General features: G+C 42.8%; 2 protein-coding genes across 4 annotated transcripts in view; both read right to left on the reverse strand.

Moving 5' to 3' along the window:
* Positions 1–990: 990 nt before the first annotated feature.
* On the reverse strand, positions 991–13295 carry LOC118566136 (mannose-binding protein C-like). Of its 3 annotated transcripts, XM_036147250.1 has the most exons (8): positions 9988–10079; positions 9542–9720; positions 9362–9403; positions 9027–9092; positions 4565–4626; positions 2077–2127; positions 1744–1809; positions 1433–1525 (listed from the first exon to the last, which is right to left on the reverse strand). In XM_036147250.1, exons 2-7 carry the CDS (start codon positions 9696–9698, stop codon positions 1792–1794), a joined length of 396 nt encoding a protein of 131 aa, XP_036003143.1. In that variant the 5' UTR covers positions 9699–9720; positions 9988–10079; the 3' UTR covers positions 1433–1525; positions 1744–1791. The 3 variants fall into 3 exon arrangements, with proteins under 3 accessions (XP_036003137.1, XP_036003143.1, XP_036003147.1); XM_036147254.1 differs by lacking the exons at positions 1433–1525; positions 1744–1809; positions 2077–2127 and adding exons at positions 3874–4176; positions 13127–13295 and having other exon boundaries at positions 4565–4620; XM_036147244.1 differs by lacking the exons at positions 4565–4626; positions 9027–9092; positions 9362–9403; positions 9542–9720; positions 9988–10079 and adding exons at positions 2696–2910; positions 3192–3295 and having other exon boundaries at positions 991–1525.
* Positions 13296–16004: 2709 nt separating this feature from the next.
* LOC105929487 (catalase-like) overlaps positions 16005–21352 on the reverse strand; it is a 44180-nt gene continuing 38832 nt past the window's right edge. The window contains exon 4 of the mRNA XM_036144918.1: positions 16005–16166. Within this exon, the coding sequence (XP_036000811.1) occupies positions 16029–16166 (138 nt within the window). The 3' untranslated portion in view covers positions 16005–16028. The remainder of the gene's footprint in view (positions 16167–21352) is intronic.

The following is a 21352-nucleotide window of genomic DNA, read 5'->3' on the forward strand; positions in this document are numbered from 1 at the left end:
CGACGCTTCTTCACTGGCTGACTACTACCTACACTGCTTTATCCAACCATGGAGTGGAGAGATCACTTGCCTGCTGCTGAATTTGTAAATTAAGACGATCCGGTCCAAGCTCCTTTATCCTGTTTTTTTCTTCAAGTGAACGCTTTGTAAAAGCATTTTTTTGTAAAGACAAAACAGAATTTTCTCTCATTTTGAAATGACTCCACTTGCACTTTGCAAACATAAATCAACATAACGAACTGCAGCTGCGCTGAGTCGAATCGGGGATTGTCCAATCACACAATGTTTTTAAAAAAATTAGCCAGTACTGACACTCTACCAGTAATGACACAACAGAATAGGTGTGTCCGGGACGCAGAGCGGTGCGCCCCTATGAAAAAACCTAAATAACCAATTAAAAGTCAGCCTCAGATCACGTGCTTGCCCAAGTTGCTGCGCCTACATTCACTCCCATTAGACCGGCGCCCTGCACATAGGAAAGGAGGAAGTGTGCACAATGTGAGCAATTAAATAGAATTATGTATTTACTATTTTAATAAATTCTAACATGTCTATTGGACACACAGTATGAATAAATACATTTCTAAGTACTTTGCAGTTCAGAAATCATTCATTATCTAAACGATTTAGAGGGTGCGGCGCCCGAGCGCCCCCTACTGGCCAGCCGCCACTGTTCAAACTACTTCTGTCATATTTCTACTCTTTAAAAAAAAAAAAAAAAAATTGTAAACTAATTGTATAGCTTGTGTAAATATCTTATTTGTAGCTTAGTTATAAACAGAACTTTAGAAAGAGGCACATAAAGATATGATCTGGGTACTTTTTATCCAATGGTCATACAAGCAGTCATGGATTCGCAGTAATCTTTGCTTACATCAGAAAGGTTTCTGAAAATTAGTTTTTAATTGCATGGAACCCCTGAGATGCATGTTTTTTTTTCTTCTCATGTAGCTAAATTCGTTTACTCCAAGAAAAAAACATACACATAGGTTAATTGGTAGACTGGTTAGTTTATTTGCACATATGTTAAATGTTACCCACTACCATACACTCGGGTATTTGTAATTTGAGCTCATTTGCAATGCAGGTCTACTGGTGAGCTTTTGGTTATATGAAAATATATAGCTTAGTAGATCAGCTTTCTAGATCTGACAGATAAGGTAAATATTCTGAGAACAGTCTGGTGTCACTCTCCAGGTGCCGTTCTCAGTCACCATGCTGCAGCCCGTATCCTGAATGCTTTCATCTGGCTGTCTTTCCCCCCAATTAGTAAAGGTCAGAGGTCGATTTTTCATATCAGACTGAAAATTCCCCTCAGCTTTTCTACTGTTGATGTTGATCCAGGCTCTTTTATCATCTTCACCAATCAGCTGAATCAGTATGCGGTTCTCCTCCTCGCTCTGAGGCAGAGCCAGCTCTAAGCCTTGTTGGGAGCAGAACTCCACAGCCTTCAGGAATGATCCTTTCTCCTTGTTGGACACAAAGTATTTCTGATTCACCTTCCGCACAAAGTCAAAGCTCATGGCTGGAAAAAAGGAGAGAACATATGTGTTAACTATTTTTGTTCCTCAATTATTTGTGCTGCAAATAGAAATCTAGATGTATGTCATGCGTGCACAGAAAATACAAAACAACTAGAAAACTGATATGAAGGAAAACATTATGTCATCAGTTACTATGAATACCAGAAAGCTTTTGTGTGTGTGTAATTTCTGGCTGATTGGCCTTTAAAAGAAAACCCACCAAGGTCCAGCTTTGCAGTGATCTTTATCAGGCTTTCAATGTCCCGTCCTACAGAACCAAGGAGATCTGGAAAAAAACACAAGTTATATCATCAAAATTCATTTGACTACAACTCACAATTGTATTTTTGTGTTTTTTGTTGCTCTACAATATTGTGGTTTCATTTATAATTCTAATAACTAAAGTTGCATAAAATAAAAAACTAAACAACATAAACGTGAGTTTTCGAAAAATATTAACAGCTGACTAAGTCTAATAAAGCGTTATTCTTCTCCACTGCTGGAGTTTGAGTGAATCAAGTTACTGAAGCCAGTTTCCGCTAATAGCTATTACCTTGTCCACATTTGACGACGGGTCCAGGTGGTCCGGGTAAACCAGGCATTCCTTAGTCCAAAAAAAGGCAAAAAAAACTTTATTGGTCCAGTTATACAACACAAATTTAAGAACTTGGTAAACATGCTATACTTTTCAGTGCTCCAGTTTTCTAGATTTGTTTAATTCTTTCTTTATGTTGTCATGGGGTGACAGTGGTACAGGAACAAGGAGTTTGACCTGTAACCTGTGGGTTGCCAGTTCAAACCCCTTCTCTGACCATCTCAGTTGTTGTGTCCTTGGAAAAGACACTTTATCTGTCTGCCTCAGGCGGAAAGAGGGTCTCGTGGTGCTGATTGTGTGGTAGCCTCTCTCGGCTAAAATGTAGCTCAAGTTTATTTGTATAGTACATTTCTGCAGCAAGGAAGTTCAAAGTGCTTCACATCATAAACACATTGAAACCGTCACTGGTTGTGAGACCAGTGACAACTATTACATTTTATCAAGTGAAAACATTGCTACACTGCCAGCATGTACATGTGTGGTTGAATTACTGAATGTAGTGTAGAGCGTGGCCATTACCCATTTTTACTTCAGAAAATCTCTCTGAGGGAAATTTGTTTGCTCATTGAGCTGTTACCTGAACTTCCAGGGGGTCCAGGGATTCCAGGGATTCCAGGGGGTCCAGGGATTCCACGGGGTCCAGGGAATCCAGGGGGTCCAACGGGTCCAACGGGTCCTCTGTCACCTTTTTCACCAGGTGGACCCTGCAGTTGACTGCAGCTCATGGAAATCATCAGGCAAAAAACAAAGAAGAGAAAAACAAACCTCATCTTCTCAATACAGCGATGGATTCTGTAAGACAAAAATGAATACATTTTGCTATTTATTTTCTATATTAGGCATTTTTCTCAACATAAAGCTGTGTATTTTACCAGTTCCTGAGGTAATATTATATGTGATAAAATCTTATTAAAACAGAAATCTACAGTAAATTACATTTTGTTAAATTAAACTGTAGAGGGAATGTCTTCAGCAAAATTTTGTAAAAAAGTACAGGTTAGTTTTCTAGGTTAACATAGAAATTACTCAAAAAAAACTCCACCATGATTATAAAAAAAATAGAAAAAACTCACTTTCCAAGTTTGATTGTTCAGAATGTGCTGCTGCTTCGACGTTTAAAACCCCACTGACGTGGTTCAAGATTATGGAGACAGAAATATGGGATCCCACCCAGAGGAAATGATAATTAGTCAAGATTGTTAAGAAAACATACAGAAGAGGGGACTTCATGGGGCCTGACAAACATGAGTCTAAAGTGTTCCTTTTACTTATAACAATTTAGAAAGACATCTTTGTACTTGGTTCCATATATTGAGGTTGATTATTGGTCACCTCATAGATATCTTTGAGCAGAAAACCATTATATTGTGGTGTTTACAGCTGGGGTTTATTCCTCACACTAGATTGCCCCCTACAGTGGCATCATGGGAATGTTCAAACTACTTCTGTGATATTTCTACTCTTTTTAAAAAAAAAAAAAAAACAATTTGTAAACTAATTGTATAGCTTGTGTAAATATTTTATTTGTAGCTTAGTTATAAACAATACTTTAGAAAGAGGCACATAAAGATATGATCTGGGTACTTTTTATCCAATGGTCATACAAGCAGTCATGGATTCGCAGTAATCTTTGCTTACATCAGAAAGGTTTCTGAAAATTAGTTTTTAATTGCATGGAACCCCTGAGATGCATGTTTTTTTTTTCTTCTCAGGTAGCTAAATTCGTTTGCTCCTAGAAACAAACATACACATAGGTTAATTGGTAGACTGGTTAGTTTATTTGCACATATGTTAAATGTTACCCAATACCATACACTTGGGTATTTGTAATTTGAGCTCATTTGCAATGCAGGTCTACTGGTGATCTTTTGGTTATATGAAAATATATAGCTTATGAATAAAATATTCCAAGCATAGTAATATAAGGGGCACAACAAACAAACTGATAAAACTCTATCATATTAAAGTAAGGTAAGGAAAGGTGATAACCATTATGGATTGTATGATGTCTCAAATATGTTCTTCTGATACACTGGCAATGTTCACTGTGTAGATAGCCTGCAATGAGACAAATTAGGTATAGAACAGGATTAAGTAATGAAAGCAGTCTGAAAGCATTGATCTGGTTTAAGTTCTGCTAAGGCACAAGGACTGAGCCATCACCAAGCCTGCAAAATGTTCTGTCAGAGGAAAGTTATTAAAGGACTGGGTTGTTTCTACATCACAGAGGAAGCTGCATGGTAGATCAGATTTCTAGATCTGACAGATAAGGTAAATATTCAGAGAACAGTCTGGTGTCACTCTCCAGGTGCCGTTCTCAGTCACCATGCTGCCATCATGTACATGTGTGGTTAAATTTCTGAATGTAGTGTAAAGCGTGGCCATTAACGAGTTTTACTTCAGAAAAACTCTCTGAGGGAAATTTGTTTGGTTTGTGAGCTGTTACCTGAACGTCCAGGGGGTCCTCTGTCACATTTTTCACCAGGTGGACCCTACAGTTGACTGGAGCTCATGGAAATCATCAGGCAAAAAACACAGAAGAGAAAAACAAACCTCAAATCCTCAATATAGTGATGGCTTCTGTAGAATAAAATTAATTAATTTTGCTAATTATTTTCTATATTAGACATTTTTCTCAACATGAAGCTATGTATTATACCAGTTCATTAAACAATATTATATGTGATACAATCTTATTAAAACAGAAGTTTACAGTAAATTTTCTAGGTTAACAGAAAAATTACTCAAAAAAAAAAACTGCACAATGATAAAAAAAACAACACAAAAAACGTACTTTCCTAATTTGTTTGTACAGATTGTGCCGCTGCTTTGACGTCTAAAATCCTACTGATGTGGTTCAAGATTATGGAGACAGAAATATGAGACCCCACCCAGAGGAAATGATAATTAGTCAAGATTGTTAAGAAAACATACAGAAGAGGGGACTTCATGTGGCCTGACAAACATGAGTCTAAAGTGTTCCTTTTACTTATAACAATTTAGCTGACTTCTGTAGTTTATCGTGTAAAAATACTACATTTTGTCAAACATCCCACAAGATAAAGGACCTAATGTTCTCAACAGTCATTTAGCCTGATAAACAAACCAAGCCTAGGTTTGAAGCCTTGATCAAGATTGTGCTTCCATTCTTTCCTGTTAGTTGAGGGTATTGCTTCATAGGTTTGTCTCAGAAGAGCTCTTTTGATTGAAATTAGTTTTATTCTTTAATAAAGAAAATAGAAATAACTTCATATTCTTTTAAATATCTAGAGAAGGACAAAGGCCGATTGTTGATATTAAGAAGACATCCTCAAGCTATGTAAATGACGCCGAGCACCTCAGTATGTTGTTTTCCACCTTACCTTTTTGCAGATAAAGCTCTAAACCTTGTTGGAAGCAGAACATCACAACCTCATTGAATCACTTTCTCTCCTCTTTGGATCAAAGTATTAAACAATTGACCTGGCTGTGGTCACCCCTGGTTCTTTTGCTAAATAATATGGCATTTCTATTGTAGACTTCTGTAGTGATAAAAAGACTCTTGGAACTGAAACTATGTTTTACCATATTTAATCCAAAAGGCAGAGGGATGTTTACAGCTTCAGCACTGGGCTCTCATACACAACAAAATGACGGGCAGATTTCAGGACGCCAGAGAATGCCTCGTTCATTCCTCACACAGACATTAAGTAGTTCTGTTGATCACATTGGTGGAGAGTATCATGCTATAATGCAGAAATGTCATTGTGTCTAATCTAAGTATGTCAGACCCTGTGCCTCGAGAGTTCGTTGTCTATCTGTAATTTCCATAGCAACCGATTTTCCAGCCCAGTCTCTATAATCTCGTAATCCATAACAAAAGCATTTAGCAGAAAATTAGAAACTGACAAACTACAACCAACAAAGCAAAATTGACCACAGATCATTTTAAACAACTAGGTATAATTTTAAAGTTTGTCTGAAATCAGATCTCAGCCTAGCAGAAATCAAGATGTTCTGTTGAATTCCTGGATTTGCTTAATTAAAGGATCGTTCTTCACTGTGACTTTCATTGTTTTAAATCAGCAAAAGGTCAAAAGTTACCAGGGGGGTTTTCAGCTGAAGAAGCCTCACACATTTGCACACTTCGCTACCTTTTACACTAACACATCTTGGTTCCAACTCTCCCTGCAGACAGATGGCTACCTTTCCAACCAAGAATTAAGGGGGGAAAAAATCAGGTAAAACATCACGTCGTTGTATAAATGTTGGTGCAAAAACAAAACTTCAGACATATTTGTTATCTTTGGAATGTAAATGGACATCCAAGCATGGCTACAGGAATTGATGAGGGAAACAGAAGTCCAATTACCCTTGTAACCTCTTATAACAATTAGGCTTGTATGGTTGTTTATATACAGTGGTTTTATAAAGTCCAGATGTGTACTGTAGCTAATGGCAACAATGTCAAATTTAACATTACATCCTTAGAAAATTCTTCCAGATACAGTGATGTACACGAGTCTGTTCTACTAGGCTACCAACCTCCTTCCCAGTGCTTGACTGGCACATATTGCTCACATTCTGTATACTCTCTGCTGTCACGATTTAGGGGTTTTGTTAAGGTTTCTGGACTTTTTTGGACTGATTCATTCTCCACTCCATGCTCCACCCTTCCCAGTCACCATCCATCCATCCATCCATTTTCTAACACGTCTATCCCTTGTGGGGTTACGAGGGGTGCTGGTGCCTATATCCAGCTGTCAATGGGCAAAAGGCGGGGTACACCCTGGATAGGTCGCCAGTCCATCACAGGGCTCCCAGTCGCCACTCAGCCCTACATCACCTCCACCTGCTGCTGCCACTAATTACCCCAAGTCATTCCACCCGGTTCTCTCAATACATACACCTGCCTCATTCATTCATTCCCTACCAGAACACCCTGTCTTGTCTCGATGCATGCATGTGGTTTTACCACTCAGCCTGTTAATTTCCTGGGCCTGCTCATTCCTAGCTCTCTCCAGTTTGTTTTACTAGTGCTTGTGTGCTCCACCTAGAAAAGGTCTCTTCTGGATGGATTCTCAATTTGCTTCACTGGGAAACTCATCTACAGCTTCTGGTCAATTCTGCATCAGCAAAAGGCCTCTGGTCGGGTCTGTCTCATTCTGTCTCATACTGCATGCAACTCCTGCTCCTGCTCTAGTCAGGTTCTGTCTACATCACCTGGTCAGCCTGCTTCTGTCTGCTCCTGCCCTGGTAAGCCCCTCCTGCCCGCCTTCTATATCACCTTCTCCCTTTTAAAGTGAACATTTTGAAATAAACTTTTTCAGTCCGGTTTGAATACCGGGTTCTCCACATACATCACCATTACACTGTGCTACAGACATCTTCCAGCTAGGCTGCATATAGCTGCTATGTTTTTCTATGTTTTTTGGCCATTTGGCAAAAAGCTTGGTATAGCACTGCCTCCAACCACAATCAAATTCACTCTTTCCTGGTGGCACTATTTATCTGAATAGATTTTTTTTATTTTTTTTTGACAAGCCAAAATGAAAACAAGCTGAAGCAAAATATAAGTAACAATATATAAGTTAAATGCGTACAAGACAGAAGTCATGTTGTTTGGACCGAGTTGCAGTCGTTCCCCAAACGCAGGTCTTAGCTTACTGTCATTTTATATCAGGGACTGTGTCACCAATCTGGGGGAAAAGTTTCACTCTAATTTTGAGAAACAGATCAGCAGTGTTGTTCAGAAAAGTTTTTATTAACTTCGTCAAATAGCAAAGGTGAAATCAATCCTAGCAAGACCTGACTTGGAGAAACTAGTCCATGCTTTTATCACAGTTTGTATTCACTACTGTAATGTACTGTATATAGGCATTAGCCAGACCTCTCTTGCCTGTCTGCAGCTTGTGCAGAACTCTGCTTCTTGTTGGTTAACCAGACTCGTAGTCGTCAGCATATTACTCCCATCCTAGCGTCCCTTCACTGGCTGACCAAACCATGATTGGTCAGAGTTTTTACAGTCCATGCAGTTCTCACAGAGGTCAGATTTTTTAACCTCCTTTTTCTGAATAGATAATTTATTGATTACAAAGGATGGAAGGGCTATTTCACCCAGTATTAGGGCTGCAATTAACGATTATTTTATTGTCAACTAATTTATCAATAATTTTTTTGGATGATCTCCATTGTCACTTCAGTTGCCTGTAAAAATATTTGACTCACCTATTCTTGGCACACCTTTTATTGCCTGTTGCTGTCACTCTTCTTTTTTTGCATTATCAATGATCCTCCATAAAATATTAATTTTAAATTTAACTGAATTAGTTTATTTTTATATTTCTGACAAAGTAGATTTTTTTTTTTACCATACATTTGTTTTAAAACAATCTTTCGAACTTCAAGCTTTTAACATGGCTTGATGTTTAAAATGTTGTTAAACTATAGCCCAGTGTGACAAAGAGGAGCATATTAATATGTTTGCAGTCAGGCTTGTTCTCTTTAATTAGGCAATATTTTCAGCATCAATATTAAAAACGAGCTAATTATTCATTTCCAAATAAACTCCAGCGCTCTAGTCAGACACTAAAGTTAAATAAAACTATCCCTTCACGTAGCTGCACTTTAATCTAAACCATTAATCTTAGTGATTAATGAAGACTAAAATAAACCCAATAATAAACGTTAGATACCATGGTTGTGAAGGGGCAAACAATTGGAAGAAATTATAATTGCGTTTACTATTGTTGCTCCTCAGTTATTTGTACTCTATATAGATATCTATATGTATGTCATACATGGACATAAAATAAAAAAACTAGAAAACTGATATGAAGCAGAACATTATATACTTGATAACTATAAATACCAGAAAGCTTTTGCTTGTTTGCAATTATTGTCTGACCAGCCTTTAAAAGAAAACCCACCAACGTCCAGCTTTGCAGCGATCTTCATCAGGCTTTCAACGTCCCGTTCCACAGAACCAAAGAGATCTGGATAAAACCACAAGTTTGATCACCAAAATTCATTTGGCTCAGAATTTTGTTCTTGTGTTCTTTGTTGTTCTGCAGTAATGTGTGCTTTTCAGTATAGTTCTACTAATAACGCAAATTGCATAACAGTGAAAAATGTCTGAGTTTCATAACTTTTAACATTGACTCAGACTGGTAAAAAAAATACTTTCACTTTTACTGGAGTTTCAATGAATTAAATATTGCCATAACTTTATTTATTCAGGCCAGTTTCAGCTAACAGACATTACCTCGTCCACAAATGACGGCGGGTCCTGGTGGTCCTGGGAGCCCTTTGTAAAAAAAAAAACAATAAAAACACAATAAAAAGGGCAAAATATTTTGTTGGTCAGGTTCTTATAAACAAAACGTAGAATTTGGTGTTTAGGGTGTTTAGGAAAACTCAGTTAGCTTGGTCTGTCAGCTGTTACCTTGAATTCCACGGGTTCCACGGGCTCCAGGGAGTCCAACTGGTCCAGGGGGCCCAGGAGGCCCTTTTACACATTTTTCACCAGGTGGATCCTGAAGTTGACTGGAGCTCATGGAAATCATCAGGCAAAAAACACAGAAGAGAAAACCAATCTTCATCTTCTCAATCTAGTGATGGTTTCTGTAGAACAAAATTACTTAATTTTCATGCTCAGTTTCTATATTAGACATTTGTTCTCAATGTAAATTTACTTATTTTAACAGTTCATGCAGTTATATCATATCCAATATAAACTTATTAAAACAGAAGTTTTTATTAAATTACATTTTACTGCAAATGTAAAAGATAAAAGATGGATAGAATAAAAAGGTATTTGATAAATCACCAGTAAATGAGACAGAGGATTCCTTTGGCAAAATGAATAAAGAATAAAAATAAAGAACTTACTTTGCAAATGTGATTATCCAGGTTGTGCTGCTGCTTTGGCTTTTTAAAAACCTATTGATGTGGCTGAAGATTTCAGTCAGAAATATGAGATCCTGTCCAGAGGAGACGAGAACGAGTCAAGATATTTTCAAAACAAACATTGAGAAGATAGGAAGGGACTTCCTGTGGTTTGACAAACATGAATCTAATGTGTTTTTTTTACTTCTAACAACAATGTTGCTGACTTCTCTACGTTTCATATAAACATACTTAAGTTTGTCACACATCTGACAAGAAGAAGCACTTCATGTTCTCAACAGTCATTTAGCCTGATAAACAAACTAAGCACAGGTTTGAAGCCTTGATCAAGGCTGTGTTCCTATTTTGTCATGTTTGCTGATTATTTTGGACAATGAACCAAAGCATATTGCTAAAGCAACAGTGGTTTAAGTGGAAACATTTAAATGTGTTGGAATGACCTAATCAAAGTCTGGACTTTAATCCAATTCAAGGAATAGGAAAAAAATCCCAGAGGCAAAATGTGGAGAGCTCGTGGAGGCTCATCGAAAGCCACTCACAGCTAAAATTGCTACAAAAAGTGTCTCTACAGAATACTGAATCTAGGGGAATGTGATATATTAAATAGTCCTCAAAGAATATTGTAACTTTAAACTGTCTTCTGAGTAAATGGAATAAAAATAAAGCATCCAATATTTTTCAAAAAGAAATACTCATTCATAATTATTAATGTAGACCATCATCACCTGAGTGAATCAACGACCCTGGGTCACTGTGGAGGTCCACTAAAAGCATGGAACTCAGCCTTCAAGTCTGGTGACAAGGAGGCACAGAGGACAGCAAGAGCCAACTTTAACTGTGCCATCAAGTTAGCGAAGCGGAAACACAGTCAGAAAATCCAGGAGCCTTTCCATGACGCCAGCAACATCAGGAGCATGTGGAAAGGCATACGGGCAATCACTGAATACAACACGCCCCTCACCCCCTGTGGGTGAAGTTGATGCTGACTTCCTCAATGGACTAAATAACTTCTTTGGGAGGTTTGAGGCACTAAACAGCACTCCAGCAGTGAAAGCTGTCCCACATCAGGAAGAGGAGGTCCTCCGCCTTGACACAGCCGACGTGTGGAAAACTTTGAGAAGAGTCAACCCGCGGAAGGCCCCAGGTTCTGACAACATACCTGGGTGGGTGCTAAAGGAGTGTGCAGGTCAGCTGGCTGGTGTCCACACAGACATTTTTAACACCTCGCTGGACCAAGCCACAGTGCCAGCATGCTTCAAGTCTGCCTCCATCATTCCGGTGCTGAAGAAACCTCAAGTCACCTGCTTTAACGACTACCGGCCTGTTGCACTGACTCCCATCATGATGAATGCTTTGAAAGGCTGGTGAAAGAACACATCGTCTCCAGCCTTCCCCCAACACTTAACCCCTTCCAGTTTGCCTACCGAAAGAACCGCTCCACCGAGGACGCCATCTCCTCTGCTCTTCACCTGAGCCTAGCACACCTGGAGGAGAAGAGCACGCACGTGCAGATGCTGTTCCTGGACTTCAGTTCAGCGTTCAACACCATCATTCCACAGCATCTGGTGGGAAAACTGGAACATCTGGGCTTCAGCACACCCCTTTGCAACTGGCTGCTAGACTTCCTCACCAACAGACCTCAGTCAGTCCGGGTCGGTCAGAACACCTCTGATGTCATCACCCTCAGCACGGGCTCCCCTCAGGGCTGCGTCCTGAGCCCCCTGCTGTTCAACCTGATGACTCATGACTGCGTCCCCAGGTTCACCACCAATCACATCGTGAAGTTTGTGGACGACACAACGGTGGTGGGCCTGATCAGAGACGACAACGACCAGGACTACAAAGAAGAGGTGGAGCAGCTGGTGGGCTGGTGCAGAGAAAACAGCCTGATCCTGAATGTGGTGAAGACGAAGGAGCTCATCGTCGACTTCAGGAAGAACCGGCCCCACCACGCTCCACTGCTCATCAACAACTCAGCTCTGGAGGTGGTCAGCAGCACCAAGTTCCTTGGGGTGCACATCACGGATAATCTCACCTGTTCTGTGAACACCACGTCACTGGTGAAGAGGGCACAGAAGCGATTGTACTTCCTGAGGAAGATGAGGAGAGCCCACCTGCCCCAGCCCATCCTCAGGACCTTCTACAGAAGCACCATAGAGAGCATTCTGACCAGCTGTCTCACTGTGTGGGGTGGAGGCTGCAGTGCTGCCGGTTGGAAGAACGTGAGGAGTATGGTGAGGACAGCAGAAGGGATCTTCCAGGCTCCTCTCCCCTCCATCAAGGACATCTCATCACAGCGCTGTGTGTCCCGAGCCCGTAACATCATCAGGGACCCCTCACACCCCCACCATGGACTGTTCTCCCTGCTACCCTCTGGGAAGAGGTTCCGCAGCATCCGCTGTAGGTCCTCCAGGTTCTGCAAAAGCTTTTTCCCTGTTGCCATCAGATTGTTGAACTGCTAGGGTCTCTGAATTGCTGAGGCCGCAAAATGAACTCTGTACCACATTCGCATAACTGCACATTTACACATATGCTTCAGAATGCTGGACTGCTGAAGCTACTAAATGGATTGTGAACTGCTGAAACCCAAAATGGACACTGCACCATACTCGCATAACTGCACATTTACACATTTGCACATATGCTTTAGAATGCTGGATTGCTGAAGCCACTAAATGGACTCTGATATGCTGAAGCCACAAATGGACTCTGTACCACATTCATATATTACACGGTTCTAATATTACTCTCCTGGATACCGTGAATAGCACACTGGCTATTTCCCATGCATTGTTTACATTGTTACATTGTTTTACATTTCAATTGTTTACATAAATTGCAATTTACTGTGATTCTTCAAGCTGTATGCAAACGAAATTTCGTTCTGTACACACTTTGTGCATACAAAATGACAAATAAAGCTGTGATGATTTGTGTGAAACAGAACCCGATTTTGATTTCTTTAACTGGGTTTATTGAAGGGTAGATGAACAAAAACAGGATCCAAAAACAAGGGTAAGGCAAACATCCAGACACACTTGACAAAACAGGCGAACAGACTGGGCAAAAACAAACAGAACAGGTTATCCAAAAACAGAAACAAGGTGCTGGGAGCTCTTACCAAAAACAGAGAGTGCCAAGATGGGGTAATGGGAGCATAGCATGAGAGTGTGACGACCTGACAACTAACTGAGGAGGGAGTGAGGCTTAAATAGACGGATAAACAGGTGAGTGGAATTGAAACTAATTAACCAAAGGTGGAAGCAATACAGAACTGACAGGAGCTGGGGGAAAAAAAACAGAGTCCAAGGACAATAATGAAAACAAAGCGCAGAACTAATACAGAAAACAGATAACAAAATAATGAACCGGCTAAACAGGACTTAAGAACCTAGAACACAAATAACCCAAGAGGCAGGAAAATAACACTAACCAAATAACCCAAAACCAAAACAGAACATTACAAAGCCCCTCCCTCAATGACAGATTCTAGACCTCCTTCAAACATGTGCAAGAGTCCAAGTAAAATAATAACAGCCCAGACCGGGCGGGAGGAGGGAGGTCCTGGATGGCGGGCCAGAGTCCAAATACAACAAAACTAACCAAAAGCAACCCAGACAGGGCGTAAGTCAAAAAACAAACAAGAGTCTGGTGGGCGTCCCAGAGGACGACCCCGACGAGTCAGGAGATCCAGCGGGCGCCCCGGAGGACGACTCCGACGAGTCAGGAGATCCGGCAGGCGTCCCGGCGGACGGCCCAGGCGAGACAGGATCTCCGGCGGTCTTTCCGGCGGATGGCTCAGGCGAGACAGGATCTCCGGCGGTCATCACGGCGGACGGCCCAAGCGAGACAGGACTTCAGGGGGCCGTCGGCAGACCAGGACTTCAGGAGGCCGTCGGCGGACCAGCGCACTCGGAGGCCGTCGGCGGGCAAGCGCCCTCGGAGGCCGACGCCTGGAGAGGGAGAAAGCAAAGGACGGCGCCAGAATAAAGGCTGTGGACGGTGCCGGACTAAAGGCAGTGGACGCGCCGGATTAAAGGCTGTGGACGGCGTCTGGCTACTGGCTACGGGGGGCGGCGCCTGGCTACTGGCTACGGGGGGCGGCGCCTGGCTACTGGCTACGGGGGGCGGCGCCTGGCTACAGGCGACCGGTGAGGGAGCCTGGCTACAGGCGACCGGTGAGGGAGCCTGGCTATAGGCGACCGGTGAGGGAGCCTGACTACAGGTTGCTGTGGAGGAAGCTTGGCCCCAGGCTGGAGCCGAAGCCAGACCCTTGGCAACCAAAAGTCTCAAAACTAGTCCTTGGAGGATGTCAGGAAGAGACAGCCAGTAAAGCCTCTCACATAGCTGGCTGTCAACCAGGGCAACCAGGGACTGAGGCTTCAGAAAGGCGTTGAGAGGATCCAAGACTCTATGGGGCCGCAGGTGTTGGGCCCTCTCCTGAGGCCCGGGGTACCCAAAGGAAGAAGCGTCCACCTGGGTTTCCACCTCGCAAGTCGGCGACGGACCCTCCTGGGTTTCCGCGTCGCAAGTCGGCGACGGACCCTCCTGGGTCTCCGCGTCGCAAGTCTGCGACGGACCCTCCTGGGTCTCCGCGTCGCAAGTCAGCGACGGACCCTCCTGGGTCATACCTGGAGGCTTGGGCTAAGGTGTGTCCTTCTGGACCCCCTCTTGAGACTTGGAAGGAGGCAGGTCCTCCTGGACCCCCTCGTCGCCTGCTGGTGGTGGACCCTCCTGAGTCTCCTCGGCGCCTGCTGACGGCGGACCCTCCAGGGCCTCCTCGGCGCCCGCTGGCGGCGGACACACCCGGGCCTGCTCGTTGCCGGCTGGGAGCAACCCCTCGGGAACAGAGACGGGCCGGTTGTAGAAAGCCCTGAGGGCTGACCTATAATGCCCCTCAACCACCTTTAATTTAGCCTCCAGTGCCTCTGAATGCTGACAGAGAAGGGCCTCCCTGAGGTGTTTAATTATGGGGGCAAAAGTCTTTATTTTACTCTCCAGGGCCACATACTCAGAGTCACTGACACCACTAGGGGGAGCTGTGGGCAACTCCACTGCAGGAGGAGAGAGAGCGGGGTCTGCCGAACAGGAAGTGGGCTGAGGTTGAGGTCCGGCAGCAAACAATGGCCGAGCTGGCTCCTCGGCCCGCTGTGCGCTAATGGTGGATGAGAGGCAGGCAAATGTGTCTCCTCCTCCGACGGCGGGACGGCCGATTAGGCAGTGAGGCCAATTCAACCCGGCAAGCTGGAACCGCTAGAGCCCAAGGCGATCGTCTGTTCTTGTGGTGAGGGGAACAGAGTCTGATCGGGAAAAAGGTTCAGGCGAAGATCCCGCACCACCTCTGCATCGACCTCCAGAAAAAAGTCCGGGTCTGGAAGGCACAACTGCGGGGAAGTACCGCTGCTGCGGAGATGACGTCTGGGACCAACACCGGGGGGACAAACCGCTAACCTGGTTGCCTCAAAAGAAAACCCAGGCAATGAGCCTTCATCAGCCTCCAGGAAGAGATTCGGTGAGTGAGCGTTGTGAACCTGTGCGCTGGGCAAAGTACCAGCTTCGCAGATCGCTGCTCTTCCAGAAAAAAAAAACAGTTTAGCGGCGGGTTCGGCATGGTCGGGTCGTTCTGTGATGATTTGTGTGAAACAGAACCTGGTTTTTAGCCAAAACACTGATTTCTTTAACTGAGTTTATTGAAGGATAGATGAACAAAAACAGGATCCAAAAACAAGGGTAAGGCAAACATCCAGACAAACTTGACGAAACAGGCGAACAGACTGGGCAAAAACAAACAGAACAGGTTATCCAAAAACAGAAACAAGGTGCTGGGAGCTCTTATCAAAAACAGAGAGTGCCAAGATGGGGGAACGGGAGCATAGCATGTGAGTGTGACAACCCGACAACTAACTAAGGAGGGAGTGAGGCTTAAATAGACGGATAAACAGGTGAGTGGAATTGAAACTAATTAACCAAAGGTGAATTCATCAAACAGAGTTCTGCAAACCAACATTCCGCAGCAAACCTGTTTAGAAACAGACCTTGTAATGGAACTTGCAGTAGACACATTCGCCATCAGCGTTGACCAACTTGAAGGTGTGGGAGCCGTAGCCATTCATGTGGCGGTGGCCATCAGGCAAACCTCGGTCACTAAACAGGAAGGACACCTGCATGTAGAACATGAGAGGAAAAACATTACATACAATATTCAGTAAGCAACTTAGCTCTCAATAGGCATATCTCTGAGCACACGGTGGCAGCAATCCTTTCCCAACAGGATGTTTTTGGGTCAACATCCCACAATCACCAGTAGCAACCTGATCTGCAAAATTATATTACCAATTCACTCAAGCAAATGTCTTTATATAAAATACTTAGAAATGCCACCAAGTAAGTAATCTTGGACAAAAACATTAATTAAAGCACCGAGTCCTGAATATCAGCGGCTACCTGATGCAAACTCTCAGGCCTTAGGCTCCAGAAATCCCACACCATGTCAGGGTCCTTTATGTGGGTTTGAGGGTTGCGCTTCTGGGAATGAATGAAGGATGGAAACTGCAGGAAGAAGGCAGAAATAAATAATAAATAATGTTTTTGATCTTCTCAATGGCATTACTACTTCAAACCCAAATCTTAAATACTAACTTACAAGCATCGCATCCCTGATGAAGAAAATGGGGGTATTATTTCCCGTCAGGTCCCAGTTACCCTCGTCGGTGTAAAACTTTACAGCAAAGCCTCTGGGATCTCGGACGGTGTCAGCAGAACCAGACTCCCCAGCTGAGGATAAGACACGAGAAAGCGTTCCGATTTACCCTTTACCTTGTACCATAAATGATTTGCTTTGATATGATCTAGCTGTGCCATTGACAGGGTTTAAACTCAACCCCATCCCTTCCGATAATGACCTTGCTCATTAGGTGACAGACTTGTTTCCATCTCTATATTGCATTAAAAGTAAATTCAAAGCAGCTGCAAGCGCGTCATTGTAAGACCAAGTATGGACTTAAGTTACCTCTGCACTAAAGATACAAGACAGATACAAGCAAGGCAATCAAGAAACACATAACATGTAGTTTTCCTAATTCTAATAAATAAAGAAACATTATATGGCATTCATTTTGTTTTATGTGACCTAAATAACACAAAGACATTAACTTTGCTACAGCAGCAAGGTATTAAAGTTAAACAACAACGCCCTCTGCCGTCATGATTAATATTACAACTCTGCAGCTGTATGGTGAAAAACTAGATAAAAAGAATATATATATAAACAATGGGGGGAAAAAAACACATATGCATCTAAAATGTTCTAAAGCAAACTAGTCCACACTGTTAAGAGCTGGTGGACTTTGATACAACTAACTTACATAACTGATAGGATCTAGCCGTGTCATTGACAAGACTTTAAATTCAACCCCATCCCTTCAGATAATGACTCCTCTAACTCTCTAAGTGGAAATTTATATCAACGGATCATTTGGAGGAGAATTATTCTATATCAAATGACATATATATATAGATAAGGGCAGAAATAAGTACACAAAGACAAAATGTTACAATACTTGAATGGAAATCAAAGGGTATCTCTTACCCACAGTAGAGAAACGGACAGCAATGGGGGTCGTTTTGCCAATATGTTTAAACATATTGGCCTTGCAGTAGCGAGTAATATCGTGAGTGACCTCGAAGTAGCCGAACGCCCCTGCATCACTGGAGAAAAAAAATGATGGATATGTTTTCATTGATGCTTTTATGCTGGATGTTCCAGAGTATCAGCAGTGAGAACAAAAATGTAGCACCTATTTAAAAGGACTTACTGTTTATCTAAAATCTATGATCTTGATAAAGAAATCCTGCAAAACATAGCTTTGCAGGGGTCGGAAACCTTTTTGACTCAGAGAGCCATGAAAGCAAAATATCTGAAAATTTATTTCAGTGAGAGCTAATAGGGTAGTTCACGTGTGACGTCCGCACTACTTCCGGGTCCCGCTTGTAGGCAAAGACAGGACTGTTCTCGCATCTCCGGTAAATACATCCGCATGCCGGGAGAAGCGGAGTCGATGCGCAGCAGCAGGCTGCAGCAGCCACAGCAGCCTGCTGCAGATAGCCGCTGCATTACGCCCTTGTTAACACGCGCTAGTACGTCTGTGTTTACGCTGCAATGTCGCCACACCTCCACCCATTTTAATAAGACAAAAACACCAAAATAATTCGTAGTGAACAATTTTTTTTAACCTACCGGGCGGGTCTTCCTCTCTGCAGAAGCGCTTTCTGCTGTTACACAAACATGTGTGAACATCTATCCATCCATCCATTTTCTGACCCGCTTAATCCCTCATGGGGTCGCGGGAGTTGTTGGCGCCTATGTCCCAATATCAACCATCAACTTACTCTTAAAACGATCTTGTGATACGTTATCTAAAGAAGAAAAGTACGTTGAGAACTGGTCAGTTTGCTCTGTTTGCGCCCGCCATGTGTTCGCCTTCTGCCTTCCAGTTTGGAGCGCATGCGCGAAAAACCCGGATGAAAACAATAGCAGTGATATTTTGTTTTATCTGCGAGATGAAATCATCAAAAGAGCCACAACTGGCTCGCGAGCCATAGGTTCCCTACCCCTGCTCTAAAGGTTACTGAAGTTTAATTTCAACATAGAGATAGTAGAGCTCCGTAGTGTTTTTCATTTATAAAGAGCATTTTCTAAAACATATTTAACCAGTTTCTAAAAGGAAAAAACTACAGGTTCATCAAGCTGCAAGACTTTAATTTACTGTGTGGAAGCTGTTTATTAAATCCTAGTACAACTTTATTTATAACGTATATCACTGCTGCACTTTATATTGTAATGTTATCTTATTTCAATTGCAATCTCATTACATTGTCATAAGCTGTATGCAACGAAATAACATTGCATACAGCTTTGCATAAAAGTTTGTCTAAGGCAGAGGGATGTTTACAGCTTCATTACTGGGCTCTCATAAACAACAACACGACGAGCAGATTTCAGGACGCCAGAGAGAGCCCCGTTTATTCCTCACGCAGACATTAAGTAGGACCAAATATGAATACCTCTTCTGTCATGGTTTTCAGGTGACGAGTCCACATGCAGATACGAACGGGAGGCAATGCACAGTTTTAAGATGTTTATTTTGGAAACAGGCAGATCTACGGACGGAACTACAGGTGATTCGGCTGGGTCAGAACGTCACGGCTGGAGAGTCTGCAAGAGAGAGGGAGTGAGTAACTCTGAAAGGAGAACCCGGAGAATTGCTAGAAGTGGCGCTGCTTACCATTGGGCTGGGCGGACCTAACCGGGGAGAAGTTGCGTCAGGAGAACTCTATGACTTGACTCTGCTGGAGATAGGCGGCTAGTGGCTGAGGAAACTGGCGAGGGATCCTGAGCGAGCCTCATCGGCAACGGTTGACAGATGGATTGACCAGAGTGAACACAGAACCAACAGAACCCGGGAGAGGGGATCTCAGGCCTCGCTGGGTAACATCCAGGAAGTATGAGGGGAGCGCCAGAGCAAAATCTGAGCAGACAGGTTCTGCTGGTCTGTTTCTTCGGACGAGACGTCAAGACAGGTGAGTGCATCCAAGCACCAAAAATCTGAGGCAAAAACAGAGAGATCCAAAATTAGTCAAAATCGAAGAGCAAAAAACTCACAAGCTGGTCTCCGAAAGTTGGGACTGAGGCCACGTCGTACCACGACTGGTTAAGGCTCTGGAGTCTTCCATCTGTCAGCGCTCTGCTTAAGAAGCCAGAGGAAGCCGCCTGCAACGAGCTGCAGGTGTGGGCCACGCCTCCTCAGCCAACTAGACACACCTGAGGAGTAGAGTTAGAGCAGCAAGACACAGAGAACCCTGACACATTCAATATGTATGATATATGATCAGTATGATATCAGTGTTCAGTTCATCACATTGGTGGAGAGGATCATGCTATAATGCAGACGTGTCATTCTGTCCAATCTGAGTATGTGAGACTCTGTGCCTCCAGAGTCCGGTGTTTATCTCATAATCCCTAACAAAAGCATTTCTCAGAAAATTAGGAACCAACAAACTACATATAACAAAGCAAAATTGACCACAGATCATTTTAAACAACTAGGTGTAATTTTAAAGTTTGTCTGAAATCAGATCTCAGCCTAGCAGAAATCAAGATGTTCTGCTGAATTCCTGGATTTGCTTAATTAAAGGATCGTTCTTCACTGTGACTTTCATTGTTTTAAATCAAAGGTCAATAGTTACCAGGGGGGTTTTCAGCTGAAGAAGCTTCACACATTTGCACACTTCGCTACCTTTTACACTAACACATCTTGGTCCCAACTCTCCCTGCAGACAGATGGCTACCTTTCCAACCAAGAATTAAGGGGGGAAAATCAGGTAAAACATCACGTCGTTGTATAAGTGTTGGTGAAAAAGCAAAACTTCAGAGACATATTATCATCAATAACCTTTTATTTGTTATCTTTGGAATGTAAATGGACATCCAAGCATGGCTACAGGAATTGATGAGGGAAACAGATGCCAGATAATAAAATTGGAAAAGAAAATGAATGCATTACTCTCATAACCTCTTATAATAATTACCCTTGTATGGTTGTTTATGTAAAGTGGACAGTGCTGTCAAAATGAATGATTAATCCAGGTGGTTGATCAAATAAATGAAAAATAACTATTAATCCTGTTTGATAAAGTCCAGATAGCTAATGGCAACAATGTCAAATTTAACATTACATCCTTAGAAAATTCTTCCAGATACAGTGATGTACAAGAGTCTGCTCTACTAGGCTACTGTTGTGCCAGTTCAGACGTGACAAAAAAAGCGGGCATCCATTCGGGACGTAACGGACTGCGTTACCCATGATGCAATGTGGTCAAAATGGCCACCAACTCCCATCACGCAACACGGCAAAATGGCCGCCGATCAAGATAAGGTTGCTATGGTGATGGCTATAAAAGCCGATCTCACACGACAATCTCCCTTCTTCCCTGGCTGTTAGCCAACCCGAGAAGACACACGCACACAGCTGATTCCGTTGGGGTGATTCCCCGCCACGTGTTCGATTGCTCGCTGGACCGAGATTTTTCGACGCAACGGTTATTCCCTGCTTGTTATAACAGGAGGTCGACTTAAATAAGTACTTTTAAATTCCCTCTGATCAAAAGACTGAGAGACGCTGTATCTCCCAGTGATCGAAGAGGACCCCGCTTTGTCTGGCCAACAAAGCGACTGTTGAACCCGGAGGAAGAAACGAAGGAGCTTTTTCCCCGTGCCGCTGCAGCCTGCGGACAACTGCGCTCGTCAAGACGCGTCCAGAAAGCCGCACTACTCGGAGCGCTCCGGACC

The sequence above is a fragment of the Fundulus heteroclitus genome, chromosome 2 (genome assembly GCF_011125445.2).
Source record: "Fundulus heteroclitus isolate FHET01 chromosome 2, MU-UCD_Fhet_4.1, whole genome shotgun sequence".
NCBI lineage: Eukaryota > Metazoa > Chordata > Actinopteri > Cyprinodontiformes > Fundulidae > Fundulus > Fundulus heteroclitus.